A 21551-nucleotide genomic window follows, 5' to 3' on the forward strand; every position below is an offset into this window, starting at 1 on the left:
GTTTGTCAAAGATCAGATGGTTGTAGATGTGTGGTGCTATTTCTGAGGCCTCTGTTCTGTTCCATTGTACTATATGTCTGTTTTGGTACCAGTACCATGCCGTTTTGGTTACTGTAGCATTGTAGTATAGTTTGAAGTCAGGTAGCTCGATGCCTCCAGCTTTGTTCTTTTGGCTTAGGATTGCCTTGCCTGTGCAGGCTTTTTTTTTGGTTTCACATGAAGTTTAAAGTAGTTTTTTCCAATTCTGTGAAGAAAGTCATTGGTAGCTTGATGGGGATGGCACTGAATCTATAAATTACTTTGGGCAGTATGGCCATTTTCACGATATTGATTCTTCTTATCCATGAGCATGGAATATTCTTCCATTTGTTTGTGTCCTTTTTTATTTCGTTGAGCAGTGGTTTGTAGGTTTCCTTGAAGAGGTCCTTCATATCCCTTGTAAGTTGGATTCCTAGGTATTTTATTCTCTTTGTAGTAGTTGTGAATGGGAGTTCATTCATGATTTTGCTCTCTGTCTGTTCTTGGTGTATAGGAATGTTTATGATTTTTGCACATTGATTTTGTATCCTGAGACTTTGCTGAAGTTGCTTATCAGCTTAAGGAGATTTGGGGCTGAAATGATGGGGTTTTCTAAGTATACAATCATGTCATCTGCAAACAAGGACAATTAGACTTCCTCTTTTCCTAATTGAATACCCTTTAATTCTTTCTCTTGCCTGATTGCCCTGGCCAGAACTTCCAATACTATGTTGAATAGGAGTGGTGAGAGAGGGCATCCTTGTCTTGTGCCAGTTTTCAAAGGGAATGCTTCCAGGTTTTGCATATTCAGTATGATATTGGCTGTGGGTTTGTCATAAATAGTTATTTTGAGATACGTTCCATCAATCCCTAGTTTATTGAGAGTTTTTAGCATGAAAGGCTGTTGAATTTTGTCGAAGGTCTTTTCTGCATCTATTGAGATAATCGTGGTTTTTGTCATCAGTTCTGTTTATGTGATGGATTTTGTTTATTGATTTGCATATGTTGAACAAGCCTTGCATCCCAGGGATGAAGCCGATTTGATCATGGTGGATAAGCTTTTGGATGAACTGCTGGATTCGGTTTGCCAGTATTTTCTTGAGGATTTTCGCATTGATGTTCATCAGGGATATTGGCCCTTTGGTATCAGCATGATGCTTGCCTCATAAAATGAGTTAAGGAGGATTCCCTCCCCCTTTCTATTGTTTGGAATAGTTTCAGAAGGAATGGTACCAACTCTTCTTTGTACCTCTGGTAGAATTCCGTTGTCAATCTGTCTGGTCTTGGACTTTTTTTCGTTGGCAGGCTATTAAATATTGCCTCAATTTCAGAGCCTGTTACTGGTCTATTCAGAGATTCAACTTCTTCCTGGTTTAGTCTTGGGAAGGTCTATGTGTCCAGGAATTTATCCATTTCTTCTAGATTTTCTAGTTTATTTGCATAGAGGAGTTTATAGTATTCTCTGATGGTAGTTTATATTTCTGTGGGATCAGTGGTGATATCCCCTTTATCATTTTTTATTGTGTGTATTTGATTCTTCTCTCTTTTCTTCTTTATTAGTCTTACTAGCAGTCTATCTATTTTGTTAATCTTTTCAAAAAACCAGCTCCTGGATTCACTAATTTTTTGAAGGGTTTTTTGTCTCATGGAATGTTCCCTTGAGCAGGAGATGTGGTACTCTCCTGCTTCCCCTAGGGATGGGGCTTCCTGAAAGCTGGATTGTTGCGATTATTATTTCTCTTCTGGTCTAGCTACCCAGTGGAATTACCAGGCTTCAGGCTGGTACTGGGGAGTGTCTCTAAAGAGTCCTATAATGCGATTTTCTTAAGGCCTGTCAGCCATGGAATCCGGCACCTGTTCTGATGGAGGTAGCAGGGGAATGCAGTGGACTCTGTTAAGGTCCTTGGTTGTAGTTTTGTTTACTGCACTGGTTTTCTCGATTGTCATTTGTGCTTGTAATAAAAGTGTCATGTGGAGAGACTCAGGACCTCTGTTAGCCAGGATGTTATAGGCAGTGGAGTTAACTGTTGTTTTCTCCTTTCTTGGGGCATGGTTGTTCTTTCATGAGTTGTTGTAATGATTTCTCCATGGTCATTTTTCGCATGAGCCCATTAATGAAGACCTAGGTTGGTTTTTAAAAAAGAGACGGAGGCTCACTGATATGAACAGGATTGGTCATATTGTTCAACTGACCTGAGAATCTTCCAAAGTAAATCCCTTCTTCATGTGCCCCTTCAGAGAAGTTCAATCACATGTTCTTCTTACCACCTATTTTCCAATCTTGCTCTAAGTCTCTAACTACCCAAACAAGCTGAATATAAATCATTAGATATTTATACTTCAGGCCATCTCTCCTATATTAAGTGGACAACCTTAATACAGGACAGCCTGAAGTTCTAACTGCTAGAAGGATTTCCTGTATCTTAAGGCCACTGTTTAGTGAAGCCATAATGGAGTGGCCATTCCTTTCTGAACATTCACACACTTAAATGTTTCTTTTTCTCTGGAAATATTCTCTAGCATTGTTAAAATAACCCATACAACCCAGAATTTTTTAAAATTACTTTGTCATTTGAATTAAATGCTATGCCCACTTAATTTCCTAAAGCCTTAATCCCAATCCACAACCTGTGATAATTTTAATAACTATGTCCAATTTATCACTAGGAAGAATATCTGTGCACACGAACATTCAACATAGTTCTGGAACCCTATTATTGCTACTTCTGATACTGCTTCTAATATCACTCAGAATCCTGGTAGAAAATGTATACTTAACTCACACTAGATCATCTGAAGAGGGATAAGGGAACTATTTTTAGTAATGTGGGCAGACTTCAGGGAAAATAACAAGGCATAGTATAACATTCTGGGGCTAGCAATAGTAGCAACCTCTTATCACAGCCCTGAATGTCATTGGAACAATGCTTAATAAATGTTGACGGTATCCTGCTGATAGCCATGACCTTCAGAAGAGAAATACAACCAATCTAGGTACAAGCCTTCAGGAAGAACCTGAAAGAATAAATACCGTAATCTTAAGCTTCCCCTGCCTTCTCATCTGCCAGTGACTCTCAGTGGCAAAACCTAAGTGAAATCTAGAGTACAGAGGAATACATTGAGGCTGTCAATACAGGTCAGCCTCCCTGAGCAGAGGAGGATGGAGAAGATGTTAGAAAGATGAAGAGTAAATTTAGAGAGGCAAACAAAATATATTCAGCACATAGCTTATTCCCTGAAAACTTACCTATTCCCTTTTATGATATTTGTCTGGTAGTTACCAAAAATTTATACTAGCTTGGTAAGAACCCCAAGTGAGTTGCCAGGGGACCTAGCAGGATAGTTTCCAGGTAGTATCTGTAGCAATAAACAACCATGGAACCATTCTTTGGTATCTCAGTTTCTACTAGTTCTTCCTTCATATGAACTCAGAATTTCAGAAATGGAAGGTTTACTTCTCTATTTTCTTAAAGTGGTAGGTATAGCTCCTTAATTAACTCCATCATCTCAAAAAGAGAACAAGAAAAGTTGAAGAGGAGGTAACTGATGGTACTAGTTCCCAATATATAATTAAAATACAGTTTTAAAATATATATTTATAAAACTGTTGCAAGGAAATAGCAGAATTACAGCAGAATTATTGTAAATGAAACAGAGCCTGGGAAAACCATAGAGAAAATAAACAAAACAGAGAGATGGTTTTTTAAAAGAGATTAACAAAATTGACAAACCTTAGCCAGAGAAATTAAGAAAAAGGAGATAAGACTGAAATAACAAAAATCAGAAATGAGCGGAAGACTTTACAACTAAATGCCACAGAAATAAGAAGAATCACAAGAAACTACTATGAATAATTTTATCCCAACAAATTAGATAACTTAGAAGACATGGATACATTTCTAGAAACATTCAACCTACCAACAAAATGATGAAGAAACAAAGTATCTGAACAGACCTGTAACTAGTAAGGTGATTGAATCAACTGTCAAAAACCTCCCAAAAAAGGGAAGCCCAGGGCCAAATAGCTTCACTGGAGAACCGTACCAAATATTTCAATAAGCATTAACAATAATCCTTCTCAAAATCCTCCAAGTAATTGAAGAGGAGGGAACACTTCAAATTCTTTCTATGTGGCCAACCTACTCTAATACTAAACCTAGACAAAGATACTACAAGAAAACTACAGACTAATATCTCTGATGAATACTGATGAAAAAATTCTAATCAAAACACAAGCAAATTGAATGTAACAGCATATTAAAGGGATTATACATCATAATCAAGTGGGATTTATTCCTGGAATATAAAGGTGGTTCAGCATATGAAAATAAATCAGTATAATACACCACATTAACATAATAGAGAAAAACCACATGATCATATCAATTGATTCAGAAAAAGCATTTGACAAAATTCAATGCCCTTTTATGACAAAAACACTGAGAAAACTAGGAATACAAGGAAATTACACCTCAACCTAGTAAAGGTCTTATATTAAAAGCCTACAGTTAACATCATGCTCAATGGTGAAAATCAGCAAGTTTTCTAAGATCAGGAAGAAATCCATAGTTTGTTCTCCCCATGTTCAACACAGTACTGGAAGGTCCTAGCCAGAAAAATTGGAGAAGAGAAAGAAATAAAAGGCATCCAAATTGGAGAAGAAGAAGTAAAATTATCTCTGTTCTCAGATGGCATGATCTTATATATAGAAAACCCTAAGGATCATACATTCATGCATACACATACCGTGTGCCTAACTATTAGAACTACTAAATGAATTTAGTAAAGTTGCAGGATACAATATCAACACAAAAATATCAGTTGCATTTCCATACACTAACAATGAACAGTGTACAAGGAGAAAGACTTGCACATTGCAAACTATAACACATTACTGAAAAAAAGTAAAGACACAAATAGATGTAAAGCTATCCCATGTTTATGGATTAAACACGAGAGTTAATATTAATATTCTTAGAATTAGAATATTGCTAAAATGCTTATACAGCCCAAAATGAAACACAGATTTAATGCAATCTCTATCAAAACTCCAATGGCATTTTTTACAAAAATAGGAAAAATTCATGTGGAATCAGAAAAGACCCTGAACAGCCAAATCAGTCTTGAAAAAGAAAAACAAAGTTGGAGGCATAACACTTCCTGATTTCAAATATGTTGCAAAGCTACAGTCCTCAAAACAGTAGGGTACTGGTATAAAGACCGACACATAGACCAATGAAATAGAACAGAGAACCCAGAAATAACCCCTCATATATATGGTCAAATGATCTTTGACGGGGTGCCAAGGCTACACAATGTGCAAAGAATTGTCTTCAAAAAACAATGTTGGGAAAACTGGATATCCACATGCAAAAAATGAAGTTGGACCTTACCTTACACCATATACAAAAATTAACTCAAAATGGATTAGACATCTAAACACAAGGCCTGAAACCATAAAATTCTTAGAGGAAAGCATAGGGAGAATGCTTAGTGACATTGGATTTGACGATTATTTTTAGGATATTACACCAAAAGCCTAGGCAGCAAACCAAAAACAGACGAATGCACTACACAGAACTTAAAAACTTTTTTGCAGTAAAGGAAACAATTGGTGAAGTGAAAAGGCAACCTGCAGAATGGCAGAAAACATTTGCAAACCGTGTATTGAAAAGAGGCTAATATGCAGAATATATAAAGAACTTCAACACAACAACAACAAAAAAGCAATCTGAATTAAAAATGGCCAAAGGACTTGGATTGATAAAAGAAGGTATACAAATGGCCAAGAAGCATTGAAAAGATACTCAACACCACTAATAATCAGGGAAATGCAAATCAAAACCATAATAAGGTATCACTTTGGATCCATTAGGATGGTCACTATCAGAAAAACAAACAAACAGAAAAAACAAGTATTGGTGAGGATGTGGAGAAATTGGAACCCTGTGCACTGCAGGAATGTAAAACGGTGCAGTTTTTTAAAAAACAGTATAAAAGTTTTTCAAAAAAATAAAATTGGAAAAATAGACTTACCTTATGATCTAGCAATCCAATTTCTGAGTATATATACAAAAGAATTGACAACAGGATATCTGTGGGATATTTGTACACCTGTATTAATTGCAGCATTATTCACAATAGTAAAGAGCTGGAAGCAACTTAAATGTCCATTGAAAAATGAATGAATAAAGCCAATGTGGTATGTACAATAATACAGTGGAGTATTATTCAGCCTTAAATTAAGAAGGATATCCTGTTATATGCTACAACATGCATGAAACTTCAAAATATTATTTAAAGTGAAATAAGTCAATCACAAAAAGACAAATACCGCATGATTCCAGTTTTATAAGGTGTCTGAAACAGTCAAACTCTCAGAAACAGAAAGTAAAACAATGCATTTTTGCAAGATGCAAAAATTCTAGATATATATTGAAAAACAATGTGCACATAGTTAACAGTGCTGTACTATAAACTTAAAAATGTTTAAGATGTATACTTTAGATGTATTTATGTGTACAAATATGTGCATGTAAGTCACATTTGCATATACTTCTTCTAAAACTATAGTTATTACAAATTAAATATGTGTGTTTATTTGTAAGCTATGGTAGCTATTTAGTAAATGTTTTATACAATGTAAACAAAAGAAAGAAAAAATAATGCCTTACTTTGTTGCAGAAGTACTATTCTCAGGGACTTTAACTAGTGGTGCTCCTATCACATAACCCATACCATATCCAATCATTGACGTACACTCTGCAATACCTGTAAAATAAACAATGAACATCAAGCAATTTCATAAGCCAGCTTTGTTATGATAAAAAAGGACTGAAATCAATTATTTCTGAAAGCTTTTCATAGCATTCTGTATTAGTCAGAGTTCTCCAGAGAAACAAAACCAATAAAAGAGAGAGAAAAACAGTAATGGAAAACCAAACATCATTATGTTCTCACAAGTGGGAGCCATGCTATGAGAATGCAAAAGCATAAGAATGATATAATTGACTTTGGGGACTCGGGGGTAATGGTGAGAGGTGGGTGAGGGATAAAAGACTGCACATTGGGTATAGTGTACACTGCTTGGGGGATGGGTGCATCAAAATCTCATAAATCACCATTAAAGAGCTTATCTATGTAACCAGATACCACCTGTTCCCCCTGAAACTACTGAAATTAAAAAAAATTTTAAACACAAAAATAATAATCACTTTCAAAAAACAAAGAGAGAGAGAACAGAGAGATTCATTTTGAGGAACTGGTTCATACAAAATACAATTGTGAGGCCTAGCAAGTACCAAATTCGTAGGGCAGACCAGCAGGCTGGATGTTGCAGTTGATGTTACAGTCTTTAGGTAGAATTGCTTCTTCAGAAAACCTCAGTGTTTGCTCATAGAACCTTCAACTGATTGAATGAGGCCCACCCACATTCTGAAATCAGTTTTGCTCAAATTCTGAGGATTGTAAATGTTCATCGCATCTAAAAACAACCATCACCAAAACATCTAGAGTAGTGTTTGCCCATACAACCAGGTGTCATAACCTAACCAAGCAAACACATAACACTAACCATCATACGTATTATCCAATGCATGTAGTACAGAAACTCAATATATAATTCATTATACCTTATTTAATATATATATTTAGTGTAATATACATAAAATATATTTAACTAGAAATTCAAAATGCCTTATTTTATTTAAGTTGGGATGCTCTAGCAAGGTGATACTTTAAAGTTATCATTACTTCTGCACCCTTCACCTTAGCTACCAGGATGTGTCAATACACCTTCACAATAAGTATATAAAAACAACTTTAAATTTATTTTCAAAAGTGATAGTTAGATAACCCTGTACAAATAGATGATCTACCAGGACCAGAATCTATTGCAATATAAGAGAGTACAGATTATTCTGAGATATAGCCAGGATTACTTCTTATGGGATACAGTAGCATAGACATTGTAAATAGGAATAGTATGCTATTATTAAGTGTACATATATATGAATATACATGTTTATAAATGTGCATACACATATACATAAAGAGTATAATTTTTATTACTTAAGAAGGTATTTTTTGTTTGTTTGTTTTTTTGTTTGAGAGTCTTGCTCTGTCACCCAGGCAGCAGTGGTGCGATCTTAGCTCACTGCAATCTCAACCTCCTGGGTTTAAGCAAGTCTCCTGACTCAGCCTGCAGAGTAGCTGAGATTACAGGTGCTCGCCACCATACCTGGCTAATTTTTTTGTATTTTTAGTAGAGACAGGGTTTCACTATGTTGACCAGGCTGGTTTTGAACTCCTGAACTCAAGTGATCTGCCTGACTCAGCCTCTCAAAGTTCTAGGATTACAGGCATGAGCCACCATGCCTGGCCGAAAGTATGTATTATTTCAATTGCTCTATGTATTTTCGGTGACATTCAGGTGACATGTCTAGAAACCCAAATCTCAAACAATTCCTCAGAATTATGTGAATCAATGTGATTTGGAGGTTTGGTATACTAGTTATTTATTACAACGTTATCATAAGGGCCAACAGTACTTTTGTATCAGCTTAGATATGCATACCAAAATTCAAGGAAAATCAAAATGGGTCAATCATAATAGAGGAGGTAAAACTTGCCTACATAGATACCAGCTGAGTGTGTAGCAACGTTCTCATCAATAAAGGTTGTTCCAAGGATATAAAGAGGCATTCCTGCTATTCCCTGCATAGTCTGCCCAAGGGTGATGAAATACAGGTATTTTGATTGGAACGATGCATCACTGCTCTGGCAACCACTGACAACCTTCATTTCTGTGCAAATATCTTTTGAAAAGACAATGATTACATTTTTGTTAATTGAACTCAAACATAAAACAAATGTGCAGCATTCTTTATCAAATATTTTACAAGCTATTTCCAAAATTAAGCTTTTTTCTTTAAGTTAACATTTAATTTACATTGAATGTAGTAGTACTACAATCAATCATCACGTTCTCAGAAAAATGCCATCACACATTTGGACCAGACACAGCACACACCTGTAGTACCAGCTACTCGGAAAGGTGAAGTGAGAGGATTGTGACAAACCTGGGCAACATATTGTGACCCCGTCTCCAAAATAAAAGATAAAAAAAAAAAAAAAGGAAGAAATTGTGTGGGAATCTTGCAAAAGATACATATATTATAAACCAAAACATAAATGTGCATGCGTGATTGTATGTATGTGTGCACAGATATGTTTGTGTATTTATATATATGCATTTACACATACACATATTCCTCTTAAATTTGACATCTAATTCCCCTGACTTTTGACCCTAGGCTAAAAGTGTTTCTAATGTTCTAGATTATCTGCGTTATCAAAGAGTACCTTCTGAGTTTAGTTTTATGTTCACCTCTTTAACAATCTTTATATTCACTTTGTCTCACTCTGATTAAATAATTTCCCATTTTAGACCCACTAACTTTCAGAACATATGTTCATAAGGACAAGGCATTATATAGTGAATATTTCTTTCCATTAGAGTTAGTCATTATGTGGTCATCCACTAGATTTTAATGTCTTTCAGGCCATAGTGTATTTCTTATACTTTTTTTATTTACATGGTTATATAACAATATTAAGTAAATGCTTGTGTAATTAAATTTGTTTGTAGATTGGTAGATCTAGGCAATACTATTAGACTATATTGGCCATGGTCATTCGGGTTGACATTTAACAAAATGCTCTTAAAATAATATTGTGGAAACACTATTAAAGTGCATATTGCAATATAGTATACAAATGAAATTTTCAGCTGGTTTAGTATCCATGTGAAATGATTTTGACTCCATATAAAGTAGGAGGTAGTCTCTAGAACTGTGATTCAAATGCTGAAGGTTCAATTTTGTACAGACATATTAACTTGTGATATCAGTGTCAATGTGATATTTCCAACGCCCTGACCTCTTAGTTCCTTGAACGTTTTTCCTGTTATGCACTGTATTCCACCTACCTTAGCTAGTGATATGGTTTGGCTCTGTGTCTCCACCCTAATCTCAGGTCGAATTGTAATTCCCAGTGTTGCAGGAGGGACCTGGTGGGAGGTGACTGGATCACGGGAGCAGATTTCCCCCTCGCTGTTCTCGTGATAGTGAGTGAGTTCTCATATGATCAGGTTGTTTGAAAGTGTGTAACACTCCCCACTTTGCTCGCTCTCTCCTGCTACAATGTGAAGATATGCTTGCTTCCCCTTCAACTTCCACTATCATTGTAAGTTTCCTGAGGCCTCCCCAGCCCTCTTGTACAGGCTGAAGCAGTGTGAGTCAATTAAATGTTCTTTCTTTATAAATTACCCAGTCGCAGGTAGTTCTTTATAGCAGACTGAGAACAGACAAATACAGCTAGTCATTTAAAATGTCAAAAATAATAACTACAAACCTTTCTCAATGATAATTTCAAACATCTACATTCTAACCACCCCTATCTTTCCACTCACTCTTTCTAGCAACCCAATTCCAACAATCCTTAAAAATTCATCAGGGCATATAATCCATTGATTCTGCTCCTTTTCACTATCCCAATGTCCCCTTCATGTCCTTACTTCTTTCACTATCATCTAAATACTTTTAATTCCCTTGCTTTCTTTCAAATCATGCAACCCCATAGTCAAACTGCAACCCTACTCAAAATAACTCTGCTTCCCACTCCCTACCTGTACTTTTAAAGCTTGATGTAGCTGCACAACCATGCAAATCCCACTTTGATTTCATGATTAATAAACTCGAGGAGGTCCTTCATGCTCCTGATAATCATAAAACATGCCCCTAATCGATTCACTCTTGCCTTCTCAAAGAAAATTCAAGTTGTTTATTTCCCTTCTCCTAGGGATCGCAGTACTGAGCTTCCTACTGACCAACATCTGAAAATAAATGTTTTCTATCAAGAGACTAAAACTAATCATTAACTTCCTCTATGATGACATGTATGTCCACTAGGATGCTACAATTAGTTAATTAGCAAACTTGGTCACATAAATCAGTATGGATGACTGAATAGATATACAGACAAACAATTATCACAGTCTAGTTTAAGTTCCTTGAGCCAAGATTTGAATGAATGTTGATTTGATATATGACAGTATATTTTAAAACCTTACCTTCAATTCCTACCTTACTTTTATTTTTTTCTTCATTAATGAATGGAAGAGCACATAAAAGTGATCCAAGTCCTATAAGAAAGGAGGAAGCTACAAACCATGTTACTTTTTTTCTGTCTCCATAGAATGCTATAAACATTGCTACCAGGCCAGATGAAATATCATAACTCAATTCCAATGCCAACTTTTCAATGGTCTTCAGAGAATAGTTCCTCTGAACATTGCCAATGCTGACATCTGTAAGACCAAACACCACACCTAAAATGTAAAAAGAAAAAGAGAAAGCAATGATATGCATTTTAAGAAGGCATTATTATGATTATTACAAAGCAAAATTTAAATTACATGATGTAAGTTTATTTTACATTATTCTGAATGTTTAAAAGCTATAAGCATGTAACAATTCCTTTTCTAAAACACAAATAGGCCTTAACCTCTACAAAATATTCGCTAATTGAATTTTTGAAGCTATTTTTTAACTACTTCTATGAGTAATTTCCTAAAGAGTAGTGATTGCTGTGTCATCGCACTTAGTATTGATCTTTATTTTAATATATTGCATTTCACATTATAAAAAATTAAAAACTATTACTAATATAATATTTATCTACCATCTAGAATAGAAAATAAAACATTATCAAAATAGTTAAAGCCCAATGCATACTTCCCAAACTCATTTGTCTCCCTTCCCTCTATAATCAGTATCCTGTATTTAAAGTTTACCAGTTGTTAGCCTTTTTAACATTTTTGACAATGCATATATCCTTAGACAATATCAAGTATTGTTTTTCATGTTCTTGAATGTGAAATAAATGGTACCACGTTATGTATATTTCTATCACTCAACATCCAACTAGGAAAAAAGTAATTATAATCACACTAAGAATTTGAAACAAAATTAATTGATGTAGGGATTGATTACAAAAGTAGTACATTAGTTGGAGTCCAAACGGTTACTAATCAAAATTCATGTTATCTATGCAACCAAAGTTACCAGTGCCTAGGTTACTGCTACTACTGCTGCTGCTGCTGCTGCTGCTGCTGCTGCTGTTAGAACTGTAATCACTACCTTTTTTTTGCAGGAAGCCGGGAGCCCACAGTCTTCCTATGACAGGGAGCTCAACTGCTGATTCTGATACCCTTGCAGGTGCCAGAGCTCATGGGCTCTATAGTACTGATAGCATCACATTTATTCCTGAGCATAAATCCAGGAGCCTTTAATCACCCAGCATTGCTCCTGATGCCAAAAACACCAACAGAAACAGAAAGGAAAAGAAAGTCTTCCCTTTGCCCTTTTTCAAATCTACTGCCACAGATTCATTGGCAACATGTAAGTCAAAGTCAGCTGGGCCCCAGCAACTCTGGGAAGTGTAGTTTCAGACTTCCCATTCCCTTGCAAATAGGAGTAATGGAGATCATGGCCAACAGACAAATAACTTACAGAGTTTATCTTTTAGACTATTTGGTATACATTTTCACCTTTCCTCCCATATTTAAATTTTAATATCAAATAAATAGCAATATCATCATGCTTCTGCCTAATGTATCACAATTATCATTTTACAGAGATGCTGTTACTCTTTCCCCCAAAAAAGAGAGATACATAGTCTAATCAATCACTATATCTATCTCAGTGTAATGCTAATCCTTCAGTTTAATCACAAACCTGAATGGATTTTCTTTGACCTAAAAACCAAATTGCAAAGTTAACCACCAATAGTTAAGCAAATATATCATAGCACTAACTAAATATTTGAGGGGAAATATATTGCCAAAGAAACCACGAGCTAGATTTGGAGCCACAACTAGTTTTAGCAGAGCAATACCAGTAGGAAACAACCTATAAAAACTTTGCTGCACCCAGGATAAGAATTTTCTTTAACTTTTACATTAGATGTGGCCAAGGAGGATAATAGCCAATGTAGGAAATAAGTCCTGTCAGTAATTAAGTTTATCTCTAAGGTGGGGTTATTAATTTCCCTTCTAATTGAGGCATATTCTATAACCTAGAGATTAATTTATATGGTTTTATACCTTCCATAAAGTATTAATAGAAAAATACAATAGGAAAAAAGAGGAAGAGAGAAAATAAAAAACGAGAACATATATATATAAACATATACACACACAAATGTACATATAACATATTTGTGTGTGAATACACAAGATAAGCAAGTAAGAGGAAATGCAGAGCTGCCACAAGTTTTATTTCTCTAAATGGTTATGAGACTATAGTTGATATTCATAACTTCCTTCTTCTACTATTCACTCCCTCTTCTACCCCTTGATCCCAGATAATATACATAGATTGTTCTCTCAAAGCACATAGGACAGCACTACAAACTTGTCTACTACTGGGAGTGGTTGAATGTTGTCTACTACTAGGAGTCTTATCCGAGTCTTCAATAAGACATCATAATTATCTATAAGACCAAAAGTTTCTGGTTATTGAGACATGAAGTAAAATCAGTGAATTACATGAACATGAGCCTTCTGCTATACTTCTTTACTGTAAAATGAGTTTCTTGATTAGAAGCAATGTGTTGGTAAATATGATTATAATGCTTTATATGGCATTCATTAAGTCCAGTTATGGTAGTGTTAGCGGGACCATGATGACAAAAGAAGAACCTATATCCAAAATAAATGTCTAATTTAGTGAGGGGAAATTATTGCCCACTTCATAACAGAACCAGAACTATATAATACCTGCCTCCAGGTAACTGGTTGGTTTCACTAAGGAATGGGGCCAGTACCTAGATTATATTGACTCTTCCTGGTAGCAAGGCAGGCATTCAGCAGTGCAATAACCAGACGAGCTCTGGTGAAGGTAAGGCTGTCTATCACCTCTCATATAACCTCCATCCTTGATGTAATTGTCACTATAAATAAGACCCCATTGAACAAGAGATAGAATGGCTAGGGAAAGAGGTTGGCTAATATTCATATCTGTCTATGTACTTCATTATTGAGAGCCTCTTGTGCAATGGCTTTCTTTTGGTGAATATTCATTCAGATAGGATAACTCTACTTATATGGAGAGACATACCACTTACACAGCCTTCCTAATTACCAAATGGTCAAACCACTGGGCAATGTTTGACAATATGGACAATCAGATGTACTGCTCAATGTTCTTTCCACGGGGAGGATTTCCTTTTTCCTCTACTTTTCAAGGCCTCCCCTGACTAAGTATATAATGCTACCATAGCATACTTCTACCATTGAAAAATCACAGAGGCTCACCAAAATTTGTGCCTCTTTCTTAATAGTGAGTGGTACAGTAGCACAAATTTTCCTTCATTTTGGAAGACAGAGTGTTCCATATACTCTAAACTAATTGGTGTCTTGAACCACTACTGAAGTGGCAAGCAAATTTTGGTATATAGAATATTTTCTCATAGGATAGATTTTATCATTCTGGGAAGGCTGAATCTGATTTGAGTTATGAGTCTGGCAGCAATGGGGTATGGGGATGGGTTATAAGGGGAATTAGCATTCCTTTAACTCAGGTGAGGCCAATTCAATGTCTTCAAGCAAGGAATTGTTTCTCTTAAGATATAAGAGGAATAATTGTTTCTACTGGCAAAGAAGGTACAGGATTTGGGGTTTCATGGTTCTCAGGTTCACCAAATTTCACTCAGATGCCTTTATCCTAATTCACAGGGTTTCTTTTTTCTCAAATCAATGCCCCAACTCCCACAGAAGTGATCTGGTGAGTTTGAGTTCAACTTATGTTGCAATTCTGCCGCCTGTGAATAAGAGTTAGTATTGACCAAAAATATGTGCCTAAAAATAATAAGAGTTTCTTATGAGACTATGAGAGAAGCTCACACGTTTTCTAACCATACACTAAACTTTTCATTTTCCTTCTGTAAACTTTTCAATGCAGCTAAAGTTTCCACCACAGGAGTCAATTGCAGCAGCTGTTTTGTCTTTCAATGTCTTGCCTTCAATAAGAACTTTATCCTAGGCATAATTTAAATGACTCTTTTTGTTGCTACATGCCATGGATTTCTAGTGAACCATAATTCACAGGCACAAATATCACTTTTGTCATTGGCTTCAAGCTCAATCATGTCAGAGAACCAATTCCAGATTTCCATCTTTGAGGGTTTGTTAGTTTGTTTTGCTTTGTTTCTCCTGGTTCAATGACTGGTACAGAATATTATATCAAAAGTCATATTATTGGCTGGGTGCAGTGGCTCACACCTGTAATCCCTGCACTTTGGGAGGCTGAGGTGGGTGGATACCTGAGGTCAGGAGTTCTAAACCAGCCTGATCAACAGGGTGAAACCCTATATCTACTAAAAATACAAAAATTAGCCAGGCCTGGTGGCAGGAGCCTGTAATCCCAGCTACTCAGGGAGTCTGAGGCACGAGAATTGCTTGAACCCAGAAGGCAGAGGTTTACAGTGAGCCAAGATTGCACCACTGCACTCCAGCCTGGGCGACAGAGGGAGACTCCGTCAAATAAAAAGGTCATATTATTTTTGTAATTATAGACAAATTACTTTTATTACATTGGTGAAGCTGAAAAAGTTTACTTAAAACATTTCGAAGCATTTTTATGTTATATATCACAATGTTTTTTAAAAATAAGAATATTAATAAACACACACATACTTTAACCAGTTTCTTAGCCAAACTATCCTTAATAAAATGTGATTAATATCTTTTCTGAAAAATATGTTTTAATAGTTTTTACAAAGTTAGGTGCAATATATTAAAGTTGCTTTTCACAGTTTTGCAGTGAAGGGTTAACTGAACAGGACTGGGTTGTTTTAAAAAGACCTGGCCGGGAGCGGTGACTCATGGTTGTAATCACAGAAATTTGGGAGGCCAAGGTGGGTGGATCTCCTGAGGTTGCGAGTTCGAGACCAACCTGATCAGCATGCAGAAATCCGTCTCTACTAAAAATACAAAATTAGCCAGACTTGGTGGCGTCTGCCTGTAATCCCAGCTATTCGGGAGACTGAGGCAGGAGAATCGCTTGAACCCGGGAAGCGGAGGTTGTGGTGAGCTGAGATTGCGCCATTGCATTCCAATCTGGGCAACAAGAGTGAAACTCCATCTCAAAATAAATAAATAAATAAATAAATAAATAAATAAATAAATAAACAAACAAACAAACAAACAAATAAAATAAAGGCGTGACTTCAGGACTGGCTGTTTGGTAGCTCCCAGGAGAAAAGCTCTAAGCCCTTGCAATATTCTGTCCGATAACAATGTTTTTATATGGCAGAGGCCTTGGGCCATATTGTACCAGTTTGATCACACAGTTTATGCTAATGATGTGATTTATGGTGAAGATCTTTCTTGTCATGGGGTGTGGGTGTGGAGTCTGAGTATCTGAGGTTAGTCACAGAGGTGCTGCATGCCTACATGACTGGCAAAAAACCCTGAACATGAAGGCTCACATAAGCTTCCCTGGTTAGTAACACTTTGGGTGTGCTTCCCTGGTTAGTAACACATGTTGGGAGAAATAAGCATGTCCATGTGATTCCACTGGGAGAGGACACATGAAAACTTGCGCCTGTTTTTTTTCCAGACTTCATCCCATGTGCCTTTTCCCTCAGTTGATTTTAATCTATATCCTTTCACTGTAATAAACCACAACCATGAGCTTATTCTAAGTCCTGTGAAGTCCTAGGGAAACATTTAGCCTGACTCTGGTCTTAGGGGCTTCCAGTACAGAGTTAATAAATTTGAAGTTATTACAACCTCTATTGACATGTCACTGTAGAAAATGATATTTTAATTGATAAAAACTCTCTACAAGTGTGTAAGTGTCTAGTAAGCTCAAAACAAGCACTGTTAAATGAAGGATATTCTCAATTATATTTTCATATTAAACTATTTAAACCAAAATATTTCATTCAGATAATATTTCTTTGAAAAATATTTTACAAGACAAAACTCTTCAAATAAGTTGTCTCTATTTATTATACTTTGTTTCACCAAATTTAGCTATGTAAAACTATAGGTTTACTTAAGTTCATGCAATTCAATTTACAAAGTATAAATTTGCCTAATTAGAATAAACTATCCAAAGATTCTTTCCCAAAATAAATATTTGTACAAAGCACAATTAAAGGATTTCTAAAATAAATCTTGTATGCTACTCAAGCTCTCATAGTCTGCTTAGTTCCTCTCTTAGTTTTGGAAGGATGTACTTTAGTATCTTCCCATTTTTAAGCCTTGTTTTCAATAATTAAAATTCAACAAAAGCTTCTAATATTTTAGAAGTATGATGATTCATTCATTGAATACTTTAATGGAAGATTTTCAGCCGCTTTTAAATAAAAGTACAACTGTAAATTAGAGAATTTATTTATAAAACAGTTCAAAATCATAAATCAGCTGAGGTTACTTTATAAAATAATGAAAGAAAAGTCCAACATTTGTAAAATCTATTGTTTCCAGGAGGCAAAGAAAGGCAATGTATACCAATAAGAGGAAGTATTAATACATAAAAACTTGAACATGAATAAATGTTTGTAAATGTTGATGTTAAATATTATATTTTGTTAGGATACAATTACAAATTGTTTGTGTACCAATTCCAAGCACATTTCTGCTTCACTGCTTTCCTAGTACGATAAATACATTGTCTTTACTATGATACTTTACACAAAATTTTGTGTAAATAACATTGTTACAGAAATAAATAATTTTATCTACAAAAATGACAATTTAAAAATACAGTATTCACATTAATATCAGGTGTTTATCTTCAACAGAATGAACTTCCAAAATTTTCATTTAATTTCACAAAAAACAAATTATTATTTGAGTTTATTTATTTTCTATTTGAAGTTCCCAATGGCACTGATACAAAGCAGGCATTATTTAACAATTTGAAAAATTGTCCTTCTGCTAACGGGGTGAATTCATTTATAGCTATTATTTTAATTTTCATATGTGGATATAAAAATTTGGAATTGAAAATGAGTAAGATTAAACTAGAACAGTTAAATCTAGATGAATAAATCATGCTTTCACAAAATGTTTTGTAAATAAGCCTTTTGCAGCTGCATGTGTTATCTTTTTCAGCCATAGTCTTCTAAAATCACCATTAACTTCAGCAGATTTATGTCTTCAGGTTTTTATGTGGTCAGTAATATCACTATGGTCTTTGATAAATAGTAAATGTAAACAATGTACAAGTCTTCATCAATTTGCTTAAGAATAGCACATGGCATTTTTGATGTCATTGTGCCAAAAAAGGTATACTAGAAAGTAAAAAAGCTTTACCAAATAATAAAATCATAAAATGATGGTGATATGCACTATATGATAAATGAAAATACCGTGTACAAAGTGTGCTTAGACTATTATGCACTCTATGACTTTACTCTTCGGCCACTATTTCCTACAGATACTTCAAGCAAAGCTAATCTATTATGTCTAATGCTTCCCACTGACCTTACCAACAGGTAGGCTGGTGACTTCATGCCTCTTGCAAGTTGCAGCATGGACCATCACAAATCTGGCTAATATACCAAGTGGGTGGCAGAACCAGCCACATCAAATACTTGCCCAACCACTCAAAATTGAGTGGAGTTAATTTTGGAGACTCGATACAAGATTATTTCATTTTTCAAGAAATGCATCACACTGTCCCTGAAAGGAATTTTCTATTTTTTTTGTTTGTTTGTTTTTTGTTTTTTGTTGTTGAGACAGAGTCTCGTTTTGTTGCCCAGACTGGAGTGCAGTGGCAGATCTCAGCTCACTGCAAGCTCCGCCTCTTGGGTTCACGCCATTCTCCTGCCTCAGCCTCCCGAGTAGCTGGGACTACAGGCACCCGCCACCTTGCCCGGCTAGGTTTTTGCATTTTTTAGTAGAGACGGGGTTTCACCATGTTAGCCAGGATGGTCTCGATCACCTGACCTCGTGATCCACCTGTCTCGGCCTCCCAAAGCGCTGGGATTACAGGCTTGAGCCACCGCGCCTGGCCGAAAGGAATTTTCATTAACACTACATGTGGACAAGGTCTAGAAAGAAAGAAAGGTTATTGCTGTGTTGTCTTTTAGATCTAACTCTACATCAAAGTAAGAATTGTGTTCAGCACACAAGTTTTTTAACCACTGTAAAACAAGACCAGGAAGAATCTAAAAGCATAAAGTTAGGGGCAACTAAATCCATCCCAGTTTATTTAAATAAACTATTAATAATAATACTTAGCAAAAAAGGGAGAAAACTGCAATGAAAAATGGGACAGCAGGCACAAACTGGAACTGTTTCAGGTAAATTAAAGCATATAGTCAACCAGTTAAGTAGTAAATATGTTCCCCTACAATAAGGCAATTAATTAAACAAAGCAAAGGAAAATTTTATAATGATAAAGAGTATAATTCCAATACAATAACTATCATTATATTAAGTATTAACTGATATAAGGTTAAATAAATAAAATGAGAAAATAAAGAAAACATAAAGAGAAATAAATCAAAACAAATCTCAATGTTTTCAAACTGTTATATATCAGGTGAGCAAAAATCAGTAAAATCACAGAAAATAGAAATATACAACTCTCCTAGATTTATCAAATGTTAATGTTTTGTTATATTTTCACATGAGTTTCCAAATATTCTATTTTAAAAAGTAACATACTAAGATACACTTGAACAACTGTCTTTGATATAGTTCCCTGACCTATTGATTACACTTCCATTAATAGTAGACTAAATAATTCAATTCTCTCATTCTGCCGAGAATATGAAAGTTAAAAGATACTTTTAGATCTGTCTGAAGACATACAAGAGCTAACTAAGAGATGAGAAATTATGGGAACAAGATTCAGGAGAAGAAAATCCAAACAGGTAATCCTTTCCTAACACAGACACTTGACACTTCAGTCAATTTAATTTAAGCAATAATGTTGTTAGTGCATCCTAGAGATATCAGTGTTCCATATTTTCACTGGAAACAAGGTCATTACTGTCTTAAATCTAGTCACATCAGAGAAAAAAATCCAGATTTCCCATTTTTAAGGAATAATTTCATATATCAAAAATTGATCATTTTTCATTCAAATATAAAAGAAGATCCACTCTAAAAATGCTAGAAAATAAGGATTTAAGAACTAGGGCTTACATTGGAATATTGGGAGAACTGAGAGACAGAAGATTGAGGAAGTCACTTAAAATGTCAGGAAGTTACAGCCAGTAGGCCTGAGGAGACAGAAGCATAGGAAGCATAGAAGCATAAAAGTTAGAGTCCCATTTGTTAGGAGTATGCCCCACTGCTATCTCTCCTCTTTATTTTCTTCAAAAAGTCACCAAGAAACTGATGCAATGCTCAAGAGTCTCTGCAATAGTTCCCAAGAACTGCATCAGTCTACAGGAGCAAAGTGGGTGGTTTTTAAGTGTTCAGCAGGATACACGCAACCTCAGACCTGCAAGGATCTGCTTGCAAACATCTCTGGAGAAGGAGGACTCTCCACTCCTTCTCTTCAACCTTCCAAATATCACATAAGTTATCCTCAGTGGAAAACTCTAAAAGAGAATCATATGGAAAAGGTGGCTTTCCAGAAATTTAAATTATTATCCAGAATACATAAGTAACTCAAACAATTCAAAAGAAAAAAAAAATCCAATTTAGAAATGGGCAAAAGCCCTGAATAGGCATTTCTCAAAAGAAGACACACAAATGATCATCAGATCTATTTTTTTAATGCTCAAAATCACTAATCATCAGGGAAATGCAAATCAAAATAATAAGATATTCAGTTAGAATGGCTTTTATCAAAAAGACAGAAGATATGTATTAGCAAGGATGTATAGAAAAGGAAGCCTTTATACAATGTTGGTGGAAATTTATATTAGAATAGCCATTATAAAAACAGTATGGAGGTTCCTCAAAAACTTAAAAATAGAACTACCAAATGATCTAGCAATCCCACTACTGGACATATATTCAAATGAAATAAAAACAGTATGTCAAAGAAGTATTTGCACCCCAATGTTTATTGAAGCAATATTCATAATAGCTAAAATATGGACCAACGTAAGTGTCCATTGATGGATGAATGGATGAGGAAAATGTGGTATATATACATAATGGAATATTGTTCATCCATAAAAAAGAATAAAATCTTGTTATTTACTACAACATGGATAAAGAACATCATGTTAAGTGAAATAAGCCAGACATGGAAAGACGAGTACTGCATGATCTCACTCATATGTAGAATCTAAAAAAGTTGATTTTATAGAAGTAAAGAGTAGAATAATGGTTACCAGAGGCTGGAGAGGGTGGACGGAGGGATGCACAGAGGTTTGTCAATGAGTACTAAGTTACAGTTAGATAGGAAATATCAATTCTGGTGCTCTGTTGCACAGTAGGATGACTAGAGTCACCCTATTAACAATAGTGTATTGTATACTTCAAAATAGCT

General features: G+C 35.2%; 1 protein-coding gene across 1 annotated transcript in view; it reads right to left on the reverse strand.

The window, feature by feature from the left end:
• Nucleotides 1-21551, reverse strand: part of SLCO6A1 (solute carrier organic anion transporter family member 6A1) — a 140454-nt gene that overhangs the window by 99557 nt on the left and 19346 nt on the right. Inside the window, exons 2-4 of the mRNA XM_025389405.1 lie at nucleotides 11150-11407; nucleotides 8649-8834; nucleotides 6693-6789 (exon numbers count right to left, since the gene is read on the reverse strand). Coding sequence (XP_025245190.1) covers nucleotides 6693-6789; nucleotides 8649-8834; nucleotides 11150-11407 — 541 coding nt within the window. The remainder of the gene's footprint in view (nucleotides 1-6692; nucleotides 6790-8648; nucleotides 8835-11149; nucleotides 11408-21551) is intronic.

The sequence above is a fragment of the Theropithecus gelada genome, chromosome 6 (assembly GCF_003255815.1).
Source record: "Theropithecus gelada isolate Dixy chromosome 6, Tgel_1.0, whole genome shotgun sequence".
Taxonomy (NCBI): Eukaryota; Metazoa; Chordata; class Mammalia; order Primates; family Cercopithecidae; genus Theropithecus; species Theropithecus gelada.